Source organism: Eurypyga helias, unplaced genomic scaffold (assembly GCF_000690775.1).
Source record: "Eurypyga helias isolate BGI_N326 unplaced genomic scaffold, ASM69077v1 scaffold1981, whole genome shotgun sequence".
In the NCBI taxonomy this organism is placed as follows: Eukaryota; Metazoa; Chordata; class Aves; order Eurypygiformes; family Eurypygidae; genus Eurypyga; species Eurypyga helias.
In genome coordinates this window covers 117245-130650 of record NW_010228755.1, presented here as the reverse complement: position 1 = coordinate 130650, position 13406 = coordinate 117245, and the positions used below count along the sequence as shown (strand labels likewise).

The following is a 13406-nucleotide window of genomic DNA, read 5'->3' as shown; positions in this document are numbered from 1 at the left end:
CCCCCTCTCCCCCCCACGAACCAGCGCGTCCGCGACTTCGGTGCCCTCTGCCGGCAGCGCCCCGGGGGGAGAGCGGGCCCGCAGCACGCGCCGCGATGCCTAATTAAGAAACTAACAGGCGACAGAAGTAACCTGGCAGGTCCTTCTGGGTCTGCCTTGGGTTACTGGGGGGTTCTGTTCCGCGGGGACGGGTGTTTGCCTGGAAGGGGAGGGGAGCGCTGCTCCAGAGTGGGGAACGCGGCGAAATGCCGTGTGCCCCTTGGGGGTTTTCCGTCTGAATACTGTAGAAACCAAAAGTTCTTCCTGCCACCCTCAGAGAAAAAAATTAAAAGCTTAAAAACATGGAATCAAAAAGTATAGCCGTGGTTTTGTTCTTTTTTTTTTTTAATTCCCTTGTTCCTGGAATAAGTTAGTTATAGCAGTGCGTTGTGGCTCAGCTCCCGCCGATTTCCACAGTGTTCACATCCATTTCTTCATATTAGTTAAGCACGTGAGTACCTCCTGGCAGAGGTGATCCCAGCACGGGATCATAATCGTGCCTTGCTCGTTCTGCGCCCGGTGTGTCAGAGTCCCCGGCACTGCCGTGTGGTTAGCGTAGTGGGTACGGAGGACTATTACCAGTAAGCTTTGCAAGACCTTCCCAGGTAGGGAACAAGAGAGTACGCCGGCTTAACTTGTTTGTTCTCTAAAATTTCTGTTACATCTTGCCTGCGTGCTGCTTTTAGTGGCTTTAAACCACGACAGCTTGGTACTTGAGGATCCTAGTATCACTGAGGCTAAATTGACTTAAACTGATAAAATGTTCTTTTGAGTAATTCTGATGAGAACTAGGGAGGGTTTCAGTTTTGGTTTTACAGCTTTTTTCCTCCTTTCTCTGAAGCTGGAAAATAAAGCAAAAGGGAAACTTCAAAAGCAGATATGTCAAGTCGTTCTGGATCATTTTGAGAAGCAGTACACAACAGAACTGGGAGATGCCTGGACCAGTGTCAGGTCTGTTGTTTGGGGGAGGTGGGGGGGAGGGTGAGGAGAGGGTCTGTTCAAGTGCTTCATGAAATAACTTCGTAAAGAGTCATGGATTGTAACAACTGCTTCAGTTTATTTTCAGTTTAGAACTAGCTTAAAAGTGTTAAATAACAGAAGTCTTTCATTGATTTCCTTTATTAGAAGAAACTGAATATTAACAACATGTACCAAAAGGCTGTTGCGTAATTTGGACCTTGGTCACACAGCTGCTAGAGAAGGGCTGAGAGAAGACTTCTTCCCTTCCCTGCTAGCTGGTGGTTGTCACTCATAGGAAAGCCCTTTGGGACAAGTTCACTGCTTGCCTTCTGTACTTTTCAGCAGGAATTTGAACAAAAGCAAGCTGACTTGGACCTGAAGCATGTGAGGAGTGCTACCATGTTAACTTTGAAGGGAAAAGCATCTTACGTGATCAGAGACTTTATAAACCATGTGATTCCTCTGAATGACCTCTTTGGTTTAGCCTCTTTGGGTTAAAAATAATTTAAAATAAGTGTCTTCATTGGTTTTGAAAAGGAAAAGAAGTATAGATGCATTAATTTAAGTGAATCACCTTAAAGACTTCTGGGTGGGATCTATGCATATTTCCTTTTTAGGCAGTGAATATTCCTGAGGAGTATTTTTTGAGGCTAAATGAAAAGATACTGAGAGAAATTCAAAGAGAAAAAGGGGGAAATCCATGTAAGAAAGGTCTGAAAAAAGTGAACTGAAATGCCAACAAGCATGTTCCTAGCATCTAAGCACTGGATTTTTTACTGTCTTCCAGGAATATCTATTGGTTTAAGTTTTGCTGGCCCAGTGTTTGTAGAACATAAAAGGAATTGTAGAAAAAAACACTTGTAAAGCTGCATTTTACAGTGTCAGCTGCAATAACCATTGCAAAGCCAGAGTCATTCTTTTTGTTGTGGTATTTATAACTAATAATACAGTTGTTGTTCTTTGTCCCTAGGGAAGTACTTTATAGTCAGAAAAAGCATTATGCTTCATCATTTAAAACAGAGACCATCTTGTTTCAGAAGTAGTGTTTAAAATGCAGTAATTAGAGAAAACAGTGGCTTAATTTCTTATTAAAACTGTTTTCTTGCACACTTTTCTTAATCATATCTAATCAAAATTATTCCTTTTTGATGGTATCCGAGTAATTCAGTGGTGAGATTGTTACCCTTAGGTAAGAAGAGGCTTCCTGCATGATGGAAAGCTCATGTGGTTTGCCAAGTTCCTAAATAGCTGTTCCTTTTTTTTTTCAATCCAGAGATGTGCTCACGTGCCCATCGTGCTGGCAGTACGCTGTCCTGCTTAACAAGTTCAGCCAGCCGACTGAAGTGGAGAACACCTTGCACGCGAAGGGATATCATCCTGCCTTTCGTGGGCCTTTGCCCTACCTGCCGGCGGCGTTGAAGTGTTACGTCAAGACAACTCCAGGGAGGTTCCCTGCACAAAAGCACCAGGCAGGCAAACTGAAAGAGTATTACCTGCTCAACGCTGCTTCGCTGTTGCCAGTGCTGACGTTGGAAGTGAAAGATGGGGAGGACGTTTTGGATCTGTGTGCTGCCCCAGGGGGTAAAGCGGTAGCCATGCTGCAGTGCGCCTCCCCAGGTAACGCACCCAGGTGCTGTTAGAAGCTGGTCTCTGGCTCTGTCCCCGGGCTATTTCAGTTGTGCCTCTCTTCTGTATAAGATTTGGTTGGGGGGGCAAAAAACACAAATAACTTATATTTCAGGTAGTTCCTTGCCATTTAATAGGATTTTTGTGGAGTCGGTTTACCTAAGAGAGAATGAAAAATGCAGTAGTTATATTTAAATATAGGTTACTGTAGACTAACAGTGGAGTAGCTCTAACTTTTTCTTCCTCCACTGGTTCCCTTGTTACTTCCCAAGAAGTTATTTAAATCACATTGCTTAGTTGGCACAGGGAGGTGAGTAATCTGCAGTCTTAGAACACTTGTACGTTTTTCTGGTTTTTTCCCACTGCTACCTCTCTGGCCAGTGCTACATACTGTGAGTAAATTTAAGTGTACTGGTGTAAACCAGAGCATAACAAATTAAATGTGCAAGATCTAGAAAGAGAGAGAAAGCTTATGAAGAAGACCTGGTCTGTACCAGTATTTAATAAGCTCTGCATCTCAATCCTCTGAGATGTTGCAGAAGGGCACTAAGGTGATCACAGTGTTCAGAAGGCAACAGCAAGCAGTAGCTCAGTTCTTTCAGGCTGAGGAGTTAAAGCTGTGATTGCTGTTTCCAAGTTCATATGGTAGCTTGGGTAGTAATTGTCTCACAGTGTTCACAGCACCTTTTGCTCTTACTGATGAGACCATTAGTGTAACACCTGCACCTGTTGATTACAGCTGGTTCTCCCTCCCTCTTCGAGCAGAATGAGGTGTTGCCAATGAAGTAAATTAAATATGGATTGCCCTTTCAAAAGGTTTGGAAAAACCCACTTTTATCCCATGTCTGCTTCTGAAGATACTGAATTGCTGCCTAGAACCTAAGGTGTAAGGAAGTTGATTTTTAATAGACCGCAGTGAATGTTAAGATGTACCCTGCTTTATGTGGCAGACGTGGTATAGGACAACCTGTGGAGACATGAAAATAGGAATTGCATTGAATTATAAAACAGGACTGAGAAATTAAAAAATAGCATGCTGTGATTCTGGTCTGGGTACAAACAGCAGCCGTGTTTCTTCTGGAGGGGTAACCCCTCTGGCTACATCGTTAAAAGTAACTAGAACTAAAAGGTGCTTGTTAAAACACTTCTAGCTTGGATTTCAAATAAATAAGGGGTTGGACTGCTCAGCTGAGGATACACAAAACTGGTGTTTTACTTATTTAAAAGGTAATTAATTAATAAGGGGCATGTACTTCATTTAGACAGTGGTTCAAGGAGCCCAGAGAGGCACTCACTTAGCACTGGCCTTTGGATATGGACCATGTTTAAAGTTTGTTTTACTGTGGAAGTCTATTGCTACAGTAAGTATTTCCTAGTAAATATTTATGGATTGCTCTGTAGGAGCATGTTGAAATTTAATTGGGTTTATAAAAATTCAGCAGTGTTGTAAAATGTGCAATAACAAGCACATAAGGTGTAAACTCTGTGGCAGTCGTGGCAGAACAGTAGAACTTCTGAAATCAGCATAACTCCTTATATTTGTAAAAATGCAAAATAGAAACACTTATTTTGGGATGTTTACTTCCTATTTTTAATTTTTCTAAGGTCAGTTTCACTGTAATGAGTACGATGATTTGAGATCAAGATGGTTGAAAGAGACAATAGAATCCTTCGTCCCGCATCCTTTGATTAACTTAATGACGGTCTCTAAACTGGATGGTAGACAAATTGGAGATCTTAAGCCAGAATTATATGACAAGGTGATGTTATTACTTAACAGCAAATAATATTTCTACACTCTGCTTATTTTTCTTCCTCTTCTGCTCTCTCTTTCTTTTTTTTTTTTCCTGACCCCCCAAAAATGTCTGACCTCTCAGGGGAAGCCGAGGTCATGTACAGGATGTGCAGAGCCTCAGGAATCACTTTGTGCAGCCTGTCGTGCATTTATCCACGTGTTAGATGATGTTACGTATTTGGCCTTGGTAGTGAATTCTGAAGACCTTGTACCTGTGTTGTTTGTGTGGCACGTAATTAGGGGGAAACGGGTGAGAGCTATTCAGGTAGAGGGTACTTGTGGAGCAGTAATTTATTATCTCCCCCACCTGCCCTGTAAGTCCATTAAAACATATCAGAATAATAATCAGATAATTTCTCCCCCTAAAACGGAGAATAAAAAGGGTGTTGTAAGTATTTGCAAAAGTAAGGTGAGTATATTTTTGGCACATGGTGCTTAGAAAGTGAATAACTTTATTTTGAACTGTCTTATTTGCTCTGATTTCTTGTATAGCTACTGGTTGATGCTCCTTGTTCGAATGACAGAAGCTGGCTATTCTCTTCTGATATTCAGCAAGCTACGCTTAGGCTAATACAAAGGAAGGAGTTATCATCTCTACAGTTCCAGCTGCTAAGGTGAGAATGCAAAGGAAAGCTATTAAAGGAGCTTTTCATAATTAATAAGAATGAAATGAAGGCAAGATTTGTCATGTTTAATAACCAGGTTTCCCCATGTGAAAAGGATGTGTGTTGTTGCAGAGCGGTTTAGAATAAGCAGTTGTTCTAGGTTAATAAGACTATAGAAATTAGTGTGTGGTGATAAAGCAGTGAGGCCAAGGTCCTCTACTGCCCTGCAGCTGTACAGTCCTGCGAACTCGCTTCTGCACATCCGTGTCCATTTTCAGATGACTCAGAACAGTTCAACATATCACAGTATTTGTGGTGGACACAGCTAAAATGGTTTCAGATATATTCCTCAGCTGAAGCAAAACCACACTTAGAGTTAAAAAAACACTAATAAATATTATCTGTGACAGTGGTCTGTAAACCTGGCAAACTGGTCTTTCGTCCCCAAACTCCTTTTGCTGTTGTTCTTTCACAAAATTATCACTGAAAGTTCTTTATGACAGTCTTCTTGATACCTGTACTGGAAGTCAGGACTGGTTACCAGCCATCACTTAGGTAATTAATTAATGCTGCTTCAGAATTTGCTTTCTGGGCTGTTTACATGAAGAGATTGAGTCCACTATTGCACATTCTTATGTACTGTTTAACTTTAATACCCATTTGACTATTTTTAACACAGAAAGACTTATCATAATTGATAAGGTAAAAAAAAGTGAGAGAAGGTTGGGTTTGGTGGGAGAGAGAGGATTGTTTGTTTTTCAAGGACATCCACCCAGTAATCAAAATCAAGGTTGTCATGTGTTACTCTTTTGAATGATACCAGCCACAGGCTAGCACTTGTGAAGCATTTCAAACTCCACAGTTTTTCTCACTGGGGACTTCCCAATAATACCTTCTAAACTTGCGTGTTTTGCAAAGTAACAGTCATGCCTGAAGTCCATCTGTCAAAGCAAATTGAGGAAAATATTATAAAGAAGAAGAAGAAAGTTTTTATGAAAAGTTCCCATTGCAGCAGTTCAGGGTAGTTTTGCATGACTTCCAGTTGAAAAAGGCCTAGCAGAAGCCTGTGATTTATAACAGAAATATGAGTATCTTATTGCAGTAATGCATCATGTCACCCATTTCCTTTGAAGAAATCAATCACATTTAAAACACTGACCTGTTTCGGTTTTCCCTTTTCAATATTTGACATATAAAATCCAATTTGTGAACCCCTGCCAAAAGAAAGCATATATCATGCAGAGAAATTCTGAGAATTTGCATAAATCATTCCAGATTGTAAACCTGAAGTGGAGAACTCATGACAGCAGGAACCTTGTTGTTAAAAAAAAGGAGATGTTCCTGTCAGCCCAAATCAGATTTAATTGAATTATTCCTGAATCAGGAAGAGAACTTTGCTTCTGTTGATAGCATAGCAACAGCAATAAGAATTATATTTGTAAGGACAAAATACTTCTGATATGTAAATTGAAATAAAAGGATGGTAATTTAAATTTAATTGCTCAACATAGATCTGAGTATTTCTGTAGGCTGACCAATCTGCTGGTACCTGCACTGGAATTTTCATAGTCTTAGAAGATTTTGGTGCATGAGAAATAAATGGATAAGTTCAAGAGTTAGAGATTGCAAGCATAAAATATTTGACATCTACTTCGTAAATTATATAGCTGTTCACTGTTCTTTTCTCTGATCACTTCAGAATGAATTTCCGGTGCTAAAGACATCTCAGATCCTGTGTGAAAGGGAATAAGGAAATGATAAAATGACACCAGGAGAGGCTAAATGATTCATCCAGGTGCATTAGAAGTTTGGTGAAAGTAAAATTGTGGATTGCTACCCTGTTCAAGCCTTTGTTTTATTGCTAGAATGCTTAATTATAAATAAAACATTGAGTTTGAATCCCACCTGATACTTCCAGTAATACTCAGGAAGGCTGAACCTACGTTAATCCATCTGTACTGCATCAAATGTGAGTCAGCTCATGCCGAGCTACCGCTGGCTTATCTATTCAGATTACCTAGTGCTTTATGCTGCTGGGCGTTTCTCACTGTGGTTCCTGTATCAGTAGAATAAAAATGAGTAGAATGCTAGATCCCAGCAATTTTGTTGAGAGAAATGCAAGAAATACTAAGTGATTTGAAGATAAAGCTTAAAAATGTAAGGACCAAGTGTCATTTCAGTTTAGCACAGTATTAAGTGCAAGGATAACACACCAATGAGAAGAGTGAAATGCAAAGGGGAGTTCTGTTTGCATTTCTGTCACGTGACACTCAGCCCTAAATTTGAAATTCCCTCTTCATTTATTGAGGAAGTGCTTCACATGTAATTTTGTAATCTGCTTGTCTGGGTTTGGTCATCTTGTGTCTCTTTTTTTCTGCTTTTAGCAGATCTGCTTGGGGGAAGGAGGCTGGGGACATCAGAGAAGATGTGAATCACAGAATGGTTTGGGTTGAAAGGGACCTTAAAGATCATCCAGTTTCACCCCCCCTGCCATGAGCAGGGACACCTTCCACTAGACCAGGTTGCTCAAAGCCTCATCCAGCCTGGCCTTGAACACTTCCAGGGATGGGGCATCCACTGCTTCTCTGGGCAACCTGTTCCAGTGCCTCACCACCCTCTCTGGGAAGAATTTCTTCCTGATATCCAATCTAACCCTCCCCACTTTCAATTTAAACCCGTTCCCCCTTGTCCTGTCACTACAGGCCCTTGTAAAAAGTCCCCCCCAGCTTCCTTGTAGCCCCTTCAGGCACTGGAAGGTGCTATAAGGTCTCCCCGGAGCCTTCTCTTCTCCAGGCTGAACCAGCCCAACTCTCTCAGCCTGTCCCCATAGCAGAGGGGCTCCCGCCCTCTGAGCATCTTCGTGGCCTCCTCTGGCCTCACTCCAACCGGTCCATGTCCTTGTTAACGTTGGGGACCCCAGAACTGGATGCCATAAGTGAAGGAAGGAAAAGTATTTTTTGCAGTATGGTGTAATTTAATAAGTACATACAGGTTTCAGAGAATGGTGATCTGAAGAAGCGTTGAAATGATGGGAGGTTCTTCCTGCTCCAGTGTGAATAAAATCTGAAATGTAACTAAGTGGCATAAGTGCTGAACAGCAAATTTTATAAGCAGTGAGAGCGTCACTGATTTGACGGAAATTGAGATTGTAATGATTGTTAATGCCAAAACCAAAGCGTCCCCGCTGAGTGCTATAATCCAAGAACACTCTGCAAATCTTGTTATTATTTGGAGTGTTCATGCAGAAAACAAATTGTGAAGTAAGGAAGGAATGTTCATTTCCTGATAGTGAATGCTAGCACAAAATGCAGTGGTTCCAGTAAGTGAATTTACCAATGTTATCAGTTCTCGGGTAGAAATTAGATTTTGACTTAAGTTCAGCACATAATAACTTAATGGTGAAACTGTAACGGATGTTGTAATTATTCCTTAGACCAGTTACTGCAGCTGAAAGAAGCTGTGTTAGGGTTCAGTTGAAAATAAATCCAACAGGATACAATTTAGAAAACGCGGCAAAGGCATTCAGACTCCTGTAACTCTTCTATACGTGACATCTCTCAGTAATTAAACAGCTTTAATTAGTCTTTAATAGAGTTCTGGTCCACAGGAGCTCAGACTAACTTTAAAAGATACATATTGGCTGGCTTCCCTTTCTCACCAGTTTTTCTCCCTGGTAGTTAGCTACAAGGGAGACTGTTTTGAATACCCAAGACACACACACACACACACAGAGTTAAGGGATTTGGAGTAATTGGGTGCATGAGAAGTTTGCAGTGTGCTTTGGGTTACTGGGGCAAAATACAAGGTCTCATTTTTCTAGTTGATGTCTTTCGAGTTGTATGTATTCTCTTTTTTCAGAACTCAGGATGACACATTAATCTTGGCTTGAGAAATCCAGAAAACCCTTTATTCTCCCTAGTTAATCAAATGTTTCTCTCTCTCTTTTGCTTATAAATATGATCTTTGATATGTCTGGTTTGGTATAATGTACCTATCTCCTCTTGCAAACCCTGTGTAAGTGGAGCAAAATAGCGAGGTAAAACAGATGTTTCCCTTTTTGTACAAAGAACGTTTATGCTTTGGATATTGATGGTAACGTGCTATTTGAAATTGCTCATCTTTTTCATGAAAAGGTTACCAGAAGTTTTGTTTGGGTTTTTATTTTTTTTCAATTATTTTCTCATTGCATAGTTAGGGAGGTAGGAGTGTTGTGCACCTGCTTTTACTTGGAAGGAAAAATTTAAAAAAACTCAACTGAAATATTCTGAACTTATTTTTCTGAATTAAAAGGTACTTAAACCATTAGTTAATGTCATATGTAAGCAACCAGGTGTTGTACAAGTGGCTTCGTAAAGCTTTTGATCTGTGTTTGTTTTGGTGTTTCAGTCCCGGAGCAGAGACTGCTGCTGACGCAGCCACTTTGTGTGGTGGTTTACCACGCTGCACGCGTGGGAAGTAAAATGAGATTGACATTTTCCCTTAAGTCATCAGGTACAATTGGTAACCTAAGTCTCTAAAGGCTAATCTACATGCCACAGGACCTGCTTTATTTTCTCCAGTCTGGACCTTTGAAAATATATCTTTTGGTGAAATCCTAGGACACAAATGTAATGAAACTTAAGTTACAAGCCGCACTGTTTTCCCTAGTATGTGACAACTAGTGGCAGTTCCATAGAATACATAGAGTCATAGACTTATATGTTGAAAAACAGTCTTTCTGACTTATTGTGTAGGAAATACTGTGATTTGCTGGAAAATTCCTGATACTCCTCCTCCTGCATTCCTTGTCACCTCTGTGTTTTCACTGAAACGTGAAATGCGTACCTAGAGGATTTGCGTGCTCGTGATTGGGGGGTGGGAGTGGTGATGTTGTGGAGTGAAGGCAGAAATTGTTTTTTGTGTAAATGTGCCATCATATATTTATCATATGGTACCACTGTACCATTTCTGCATTAAGACAAAAGCTGTTATAGTACATGAGCATGTAATGATGAAATAAAAAGCAAGATGCTCACGATTAGGTAGTTTTCCTGTCCAAGCAAGGTGATTCAGTTTTGTTTATGATTTGGAACTGATGAAAAAAATCTCAGGCGTTAACGTTCATTGCAAAGGCCAGGAGAGCTGGTGACTTGAGCCTTGAAAAAATTTACCATCGTAGAAGTTGCTAGTGTCAGGCATGGCAAGGAAGGTCAGGCTGGATGTCATGGGGAAACGAGAGTCAGAAAGGAGTGAGTCACTTAACAAACTCGGCAGCTGTCTTGTACCACGGATTTCCACGTCAGTGTGCTCGGCTCCCACACAGGAGCTCCCCAGGTGCAGTTCAGGGGCATTCTGGAGTGACCTGTGGGAATTCTGAACTGCAGTACCAGGGGGGAAGAGGTGAGAAGGAAGGCATGTAGGTATGTCAGGAAAACTACACTGAAGGTTGCTCCTCCGCACTGGCTTTCAGCTCTTTGGCTGGAATTTTACCTCTTGCTCTGTTGTTAGTGGGCCATTTCATCCAGTCGTTGTCCGTAACCGTCTAGTCAGTTAGCTCCACTGGGAATTTTTTTTAGTACTGGAACTGTTCAAACAAATCTGTGGGTTGTGTGGATGATTCCTTCTTTAACCACTTGCCATCTTCTGGTAGATTAAACTGAAAAGCTGAATAGTTTATATACACTGCTGGCCCCAGGCCTGGAATTGCTGTTCAGGGTGTCTTGCTGTGCAAACCGTGTTCCCTCTCTGGGCATCCTTGCTCCTCTGGATGGAAACAGTTAGATAGCTGCTGACTGGAAAGGGAGTCTTCTGTTTTTTGTTCTAATTTGGTATGCTTAAATGTGGTGGTGTTGTGCTGTGCCATTCCCCAAACACTGTTGGTTATACTGTTGGTTATATTGTCTTTTTACTGGGTTTTTTAGGCTCACGGTTGTCTTGAAATTCTTCACCAAGAGTGAGTGTTGTGGTCGTTTTGGGTCCGTTCTGTCTTCCACCAGAGCTGTTAAAATAAATAGTTGCTGATTTTAAGAACTGCCTGGTTCATTAGGCCTTTGGCAGTGCTCCGTGAGTAACTTAGGGATGAAGTCCCTTATGGTATGTTGCAAACCAACGTTTATTAAATTCATAAATAAATGCACTAATAAACAAATAAGCTACCTAGCAGATAGGTAGCTGTTTTGGGCTTACAGATCTAAATTCAGATACAAATTTGGCTTTAATTTCATCTCCAGTCCTTTCCGTGTGTAGAAGGTTCATAAGCTGTAATGAAAAACACTAAAGCTGCGTGGCAAAGCCTGTAGTGGGCTTCAGAAGTCTTTCATTCCCCTTTCTCTAGCTGAGAAGTTTCTGCTTGGGCTACATGTTTTTCTTCTTGTAAACGGTAAGTTTAAGTTGGGAAGAGGGATGGAACTCTGAGTGTCCATAAGGTAAGAAGGTAATTTGGGAACGACTGTGCATTAGAGGAGAAAAAGCTTAGTAACATTAAACTGAAGGTTCAGTCTTTGCTTTCCAAGAATTCAAAATTGTTTGTTACAGAACTGTTATTAGAAATTTTGGGAAAAATTTTGAATAGAGCAGAACAGGGTGGCTTTTTGGTGTTTGATTTTTTGGGGGTTTTTTTTTGGTTGCTGTGTCTACTTTTATTATTATACTTAGCTGCTGGAAAAAAGTAGTTAATTTCATGTTTCTCCTGTCGCTACCGTGTTATTCTGAACTGCAGTGTCTCTCCACAGTGGCAAAGCTTACTTAAAGAGGAGCAGAGGGAGTACATCATCGGGATATGGAGAGAATACTTGAAGTAGTATCGCTGTGCACCTCTGTCACTGCCTGTCACAGAGTAAGAACAGATTTTGACACAGGAGGAATTTCCTTATCGTTTTGGCTTGGTTTGGAGAGGAAAAAAAAGGCAGAACATTTAACATGCAGATGGTAGTACCACAGTGTATCTGGACTCTTGTAAGAGGAAGAAGAAAATGTGTGATATCTTAAGCCAATAAAAAGAATAGGATTGAGGAAAAAAGCAAATGCATCTTGAGATGCTTTGTTGCTTGAATAGCTTATGAAAGGGTTGGCAGTTTTTATTCTCATCAGACATTATCTTGCATATTGAGCAGAAATTCATCCCAGTTGCCAAAAGATGGCACTGTTGAAGTGTTGAATTATTTTAAAATTGCCTTAAAATATATGTAATCTTTTTACTTAAATACTGAAAATGGCCGAATGATTAACATAATTAATGCTGGCCCTTTCAATGGCATGCAACATAAACCCAAGCACAGGAGGAGTAGGCTGGACATACAGGTGGTAGCTATAGTATGAAATATGTATTTATTGTCTACCTGTTTTTTAAAAGGATGGTTGAGGCACCAAGACTTTTAGAATGAACAAAATGTCAGCCTATGGTGTTTAATTTTCTGTAAGTGTGAAAATTCCTTTATTCGAGTTCTGGCTAGCTACATTTTAGTTGCATGGAAGAGGTTTTTTTTGTTTTAAGAGTTGTGGCATGGCTCTGGAGTGGTCTTTTTTTCCCCAAGGCACTAAATAAGAATACTGCTCTGTTTTCCCTAATTTATTGTTAGCATATTCTCCATTGTTAGCTCTGAAGTAATCTAGATAAAACTGTTTTAAAATAATATATTTATTTTAAAAATCTTAACCTGTACTCTAATAGCAGGGGTTGGGATAGATTAGTGCATCTTCTGTAGCACAGTATGTGCCATTGAACCTGTATCCAAAAACACACCCTGCAGAAAATATATTGCTAATACTTTCTTTTTCTTTTTTTTTTTTTAACACCTGCTTTAGAATGGTGAATCATTCTCGCATCAGGCAGATTTCTACATAATGATGTGCCAAGGAGCCTCGCTCTATCCTGCAGTTTTCCAGCTATTGTAATTCCAACCTGCTGATGATTTGAAGATATCATTAAAATTTTGCGTTAGTTGGTATCACTAAAGTCTCCTAAATTGTGATGTGCTGATATGTACTAAAGTTGTGTTCAGAACCCCAGCAAAGAGCTGACCTTTTTTTTAAGTTAGTTTAGCATGTATGTTGCCTTGTAACAAACGTGCAGTAGTACTTGCAGTTCTGTAATGTGATGACTTTTGCTTACTGTTTTGTAGTATCTCCTGAAAGAACTAACCTTGGAGATCTTGTATACAGGCCTTACATGGTAAATAGGGCATGTTAATGGTTTGTCGTGCCTTTCACCAAATTTAGTCTTTGCTGCTATTCTTTGCCTATCTTAGGGTGCTAAAACAATTGCCTCACACTTCTGCAGTGGTGTAGTATGAAGCATAGAAGCTTGACTTACATGTCAGCTGCCACCAGTGGTGCTGCTTCTTCAGGTCTCGATTGCAAGTACTGAGACGTTGTCGTGTTACTAGAATGAAAACAGTTGTAGG

At 40.5% G+C, this 13406-nt stretch overlaps 1 protein-coding gene across 1 annotated transcript in view; it reads left to right on the top strand.

Annotated features, from left to right (window-relative positions):
• Positions 1-871: 871 nt before the first annotated feature.
• The window catches only part of NSUN3 (NOP2/Sun domain family, member 3), a gene marked incomplete at its 5' end in the record, with an annotated part of 17758 nt that continues 5223 nt past the window's right edge, over positions 872-13406 (top strand). Inside the window, 4 exons of the mRNA XM_010160107.1 lie at positions 872-990; positions 2273-2616; positions 4231-4385; positions 4913-5034. Of these exons, the coding sequence (XP_010158409.1) occupies positions 872-990; positions 2273-2616; positions 4231-4385; positions 4913-5034 (740 nt within the window). The remainder of the gene's footprint in view (positions 991-2272; positions 2617-4230; positions 4386-4912; positions 5035-13406) is intronic.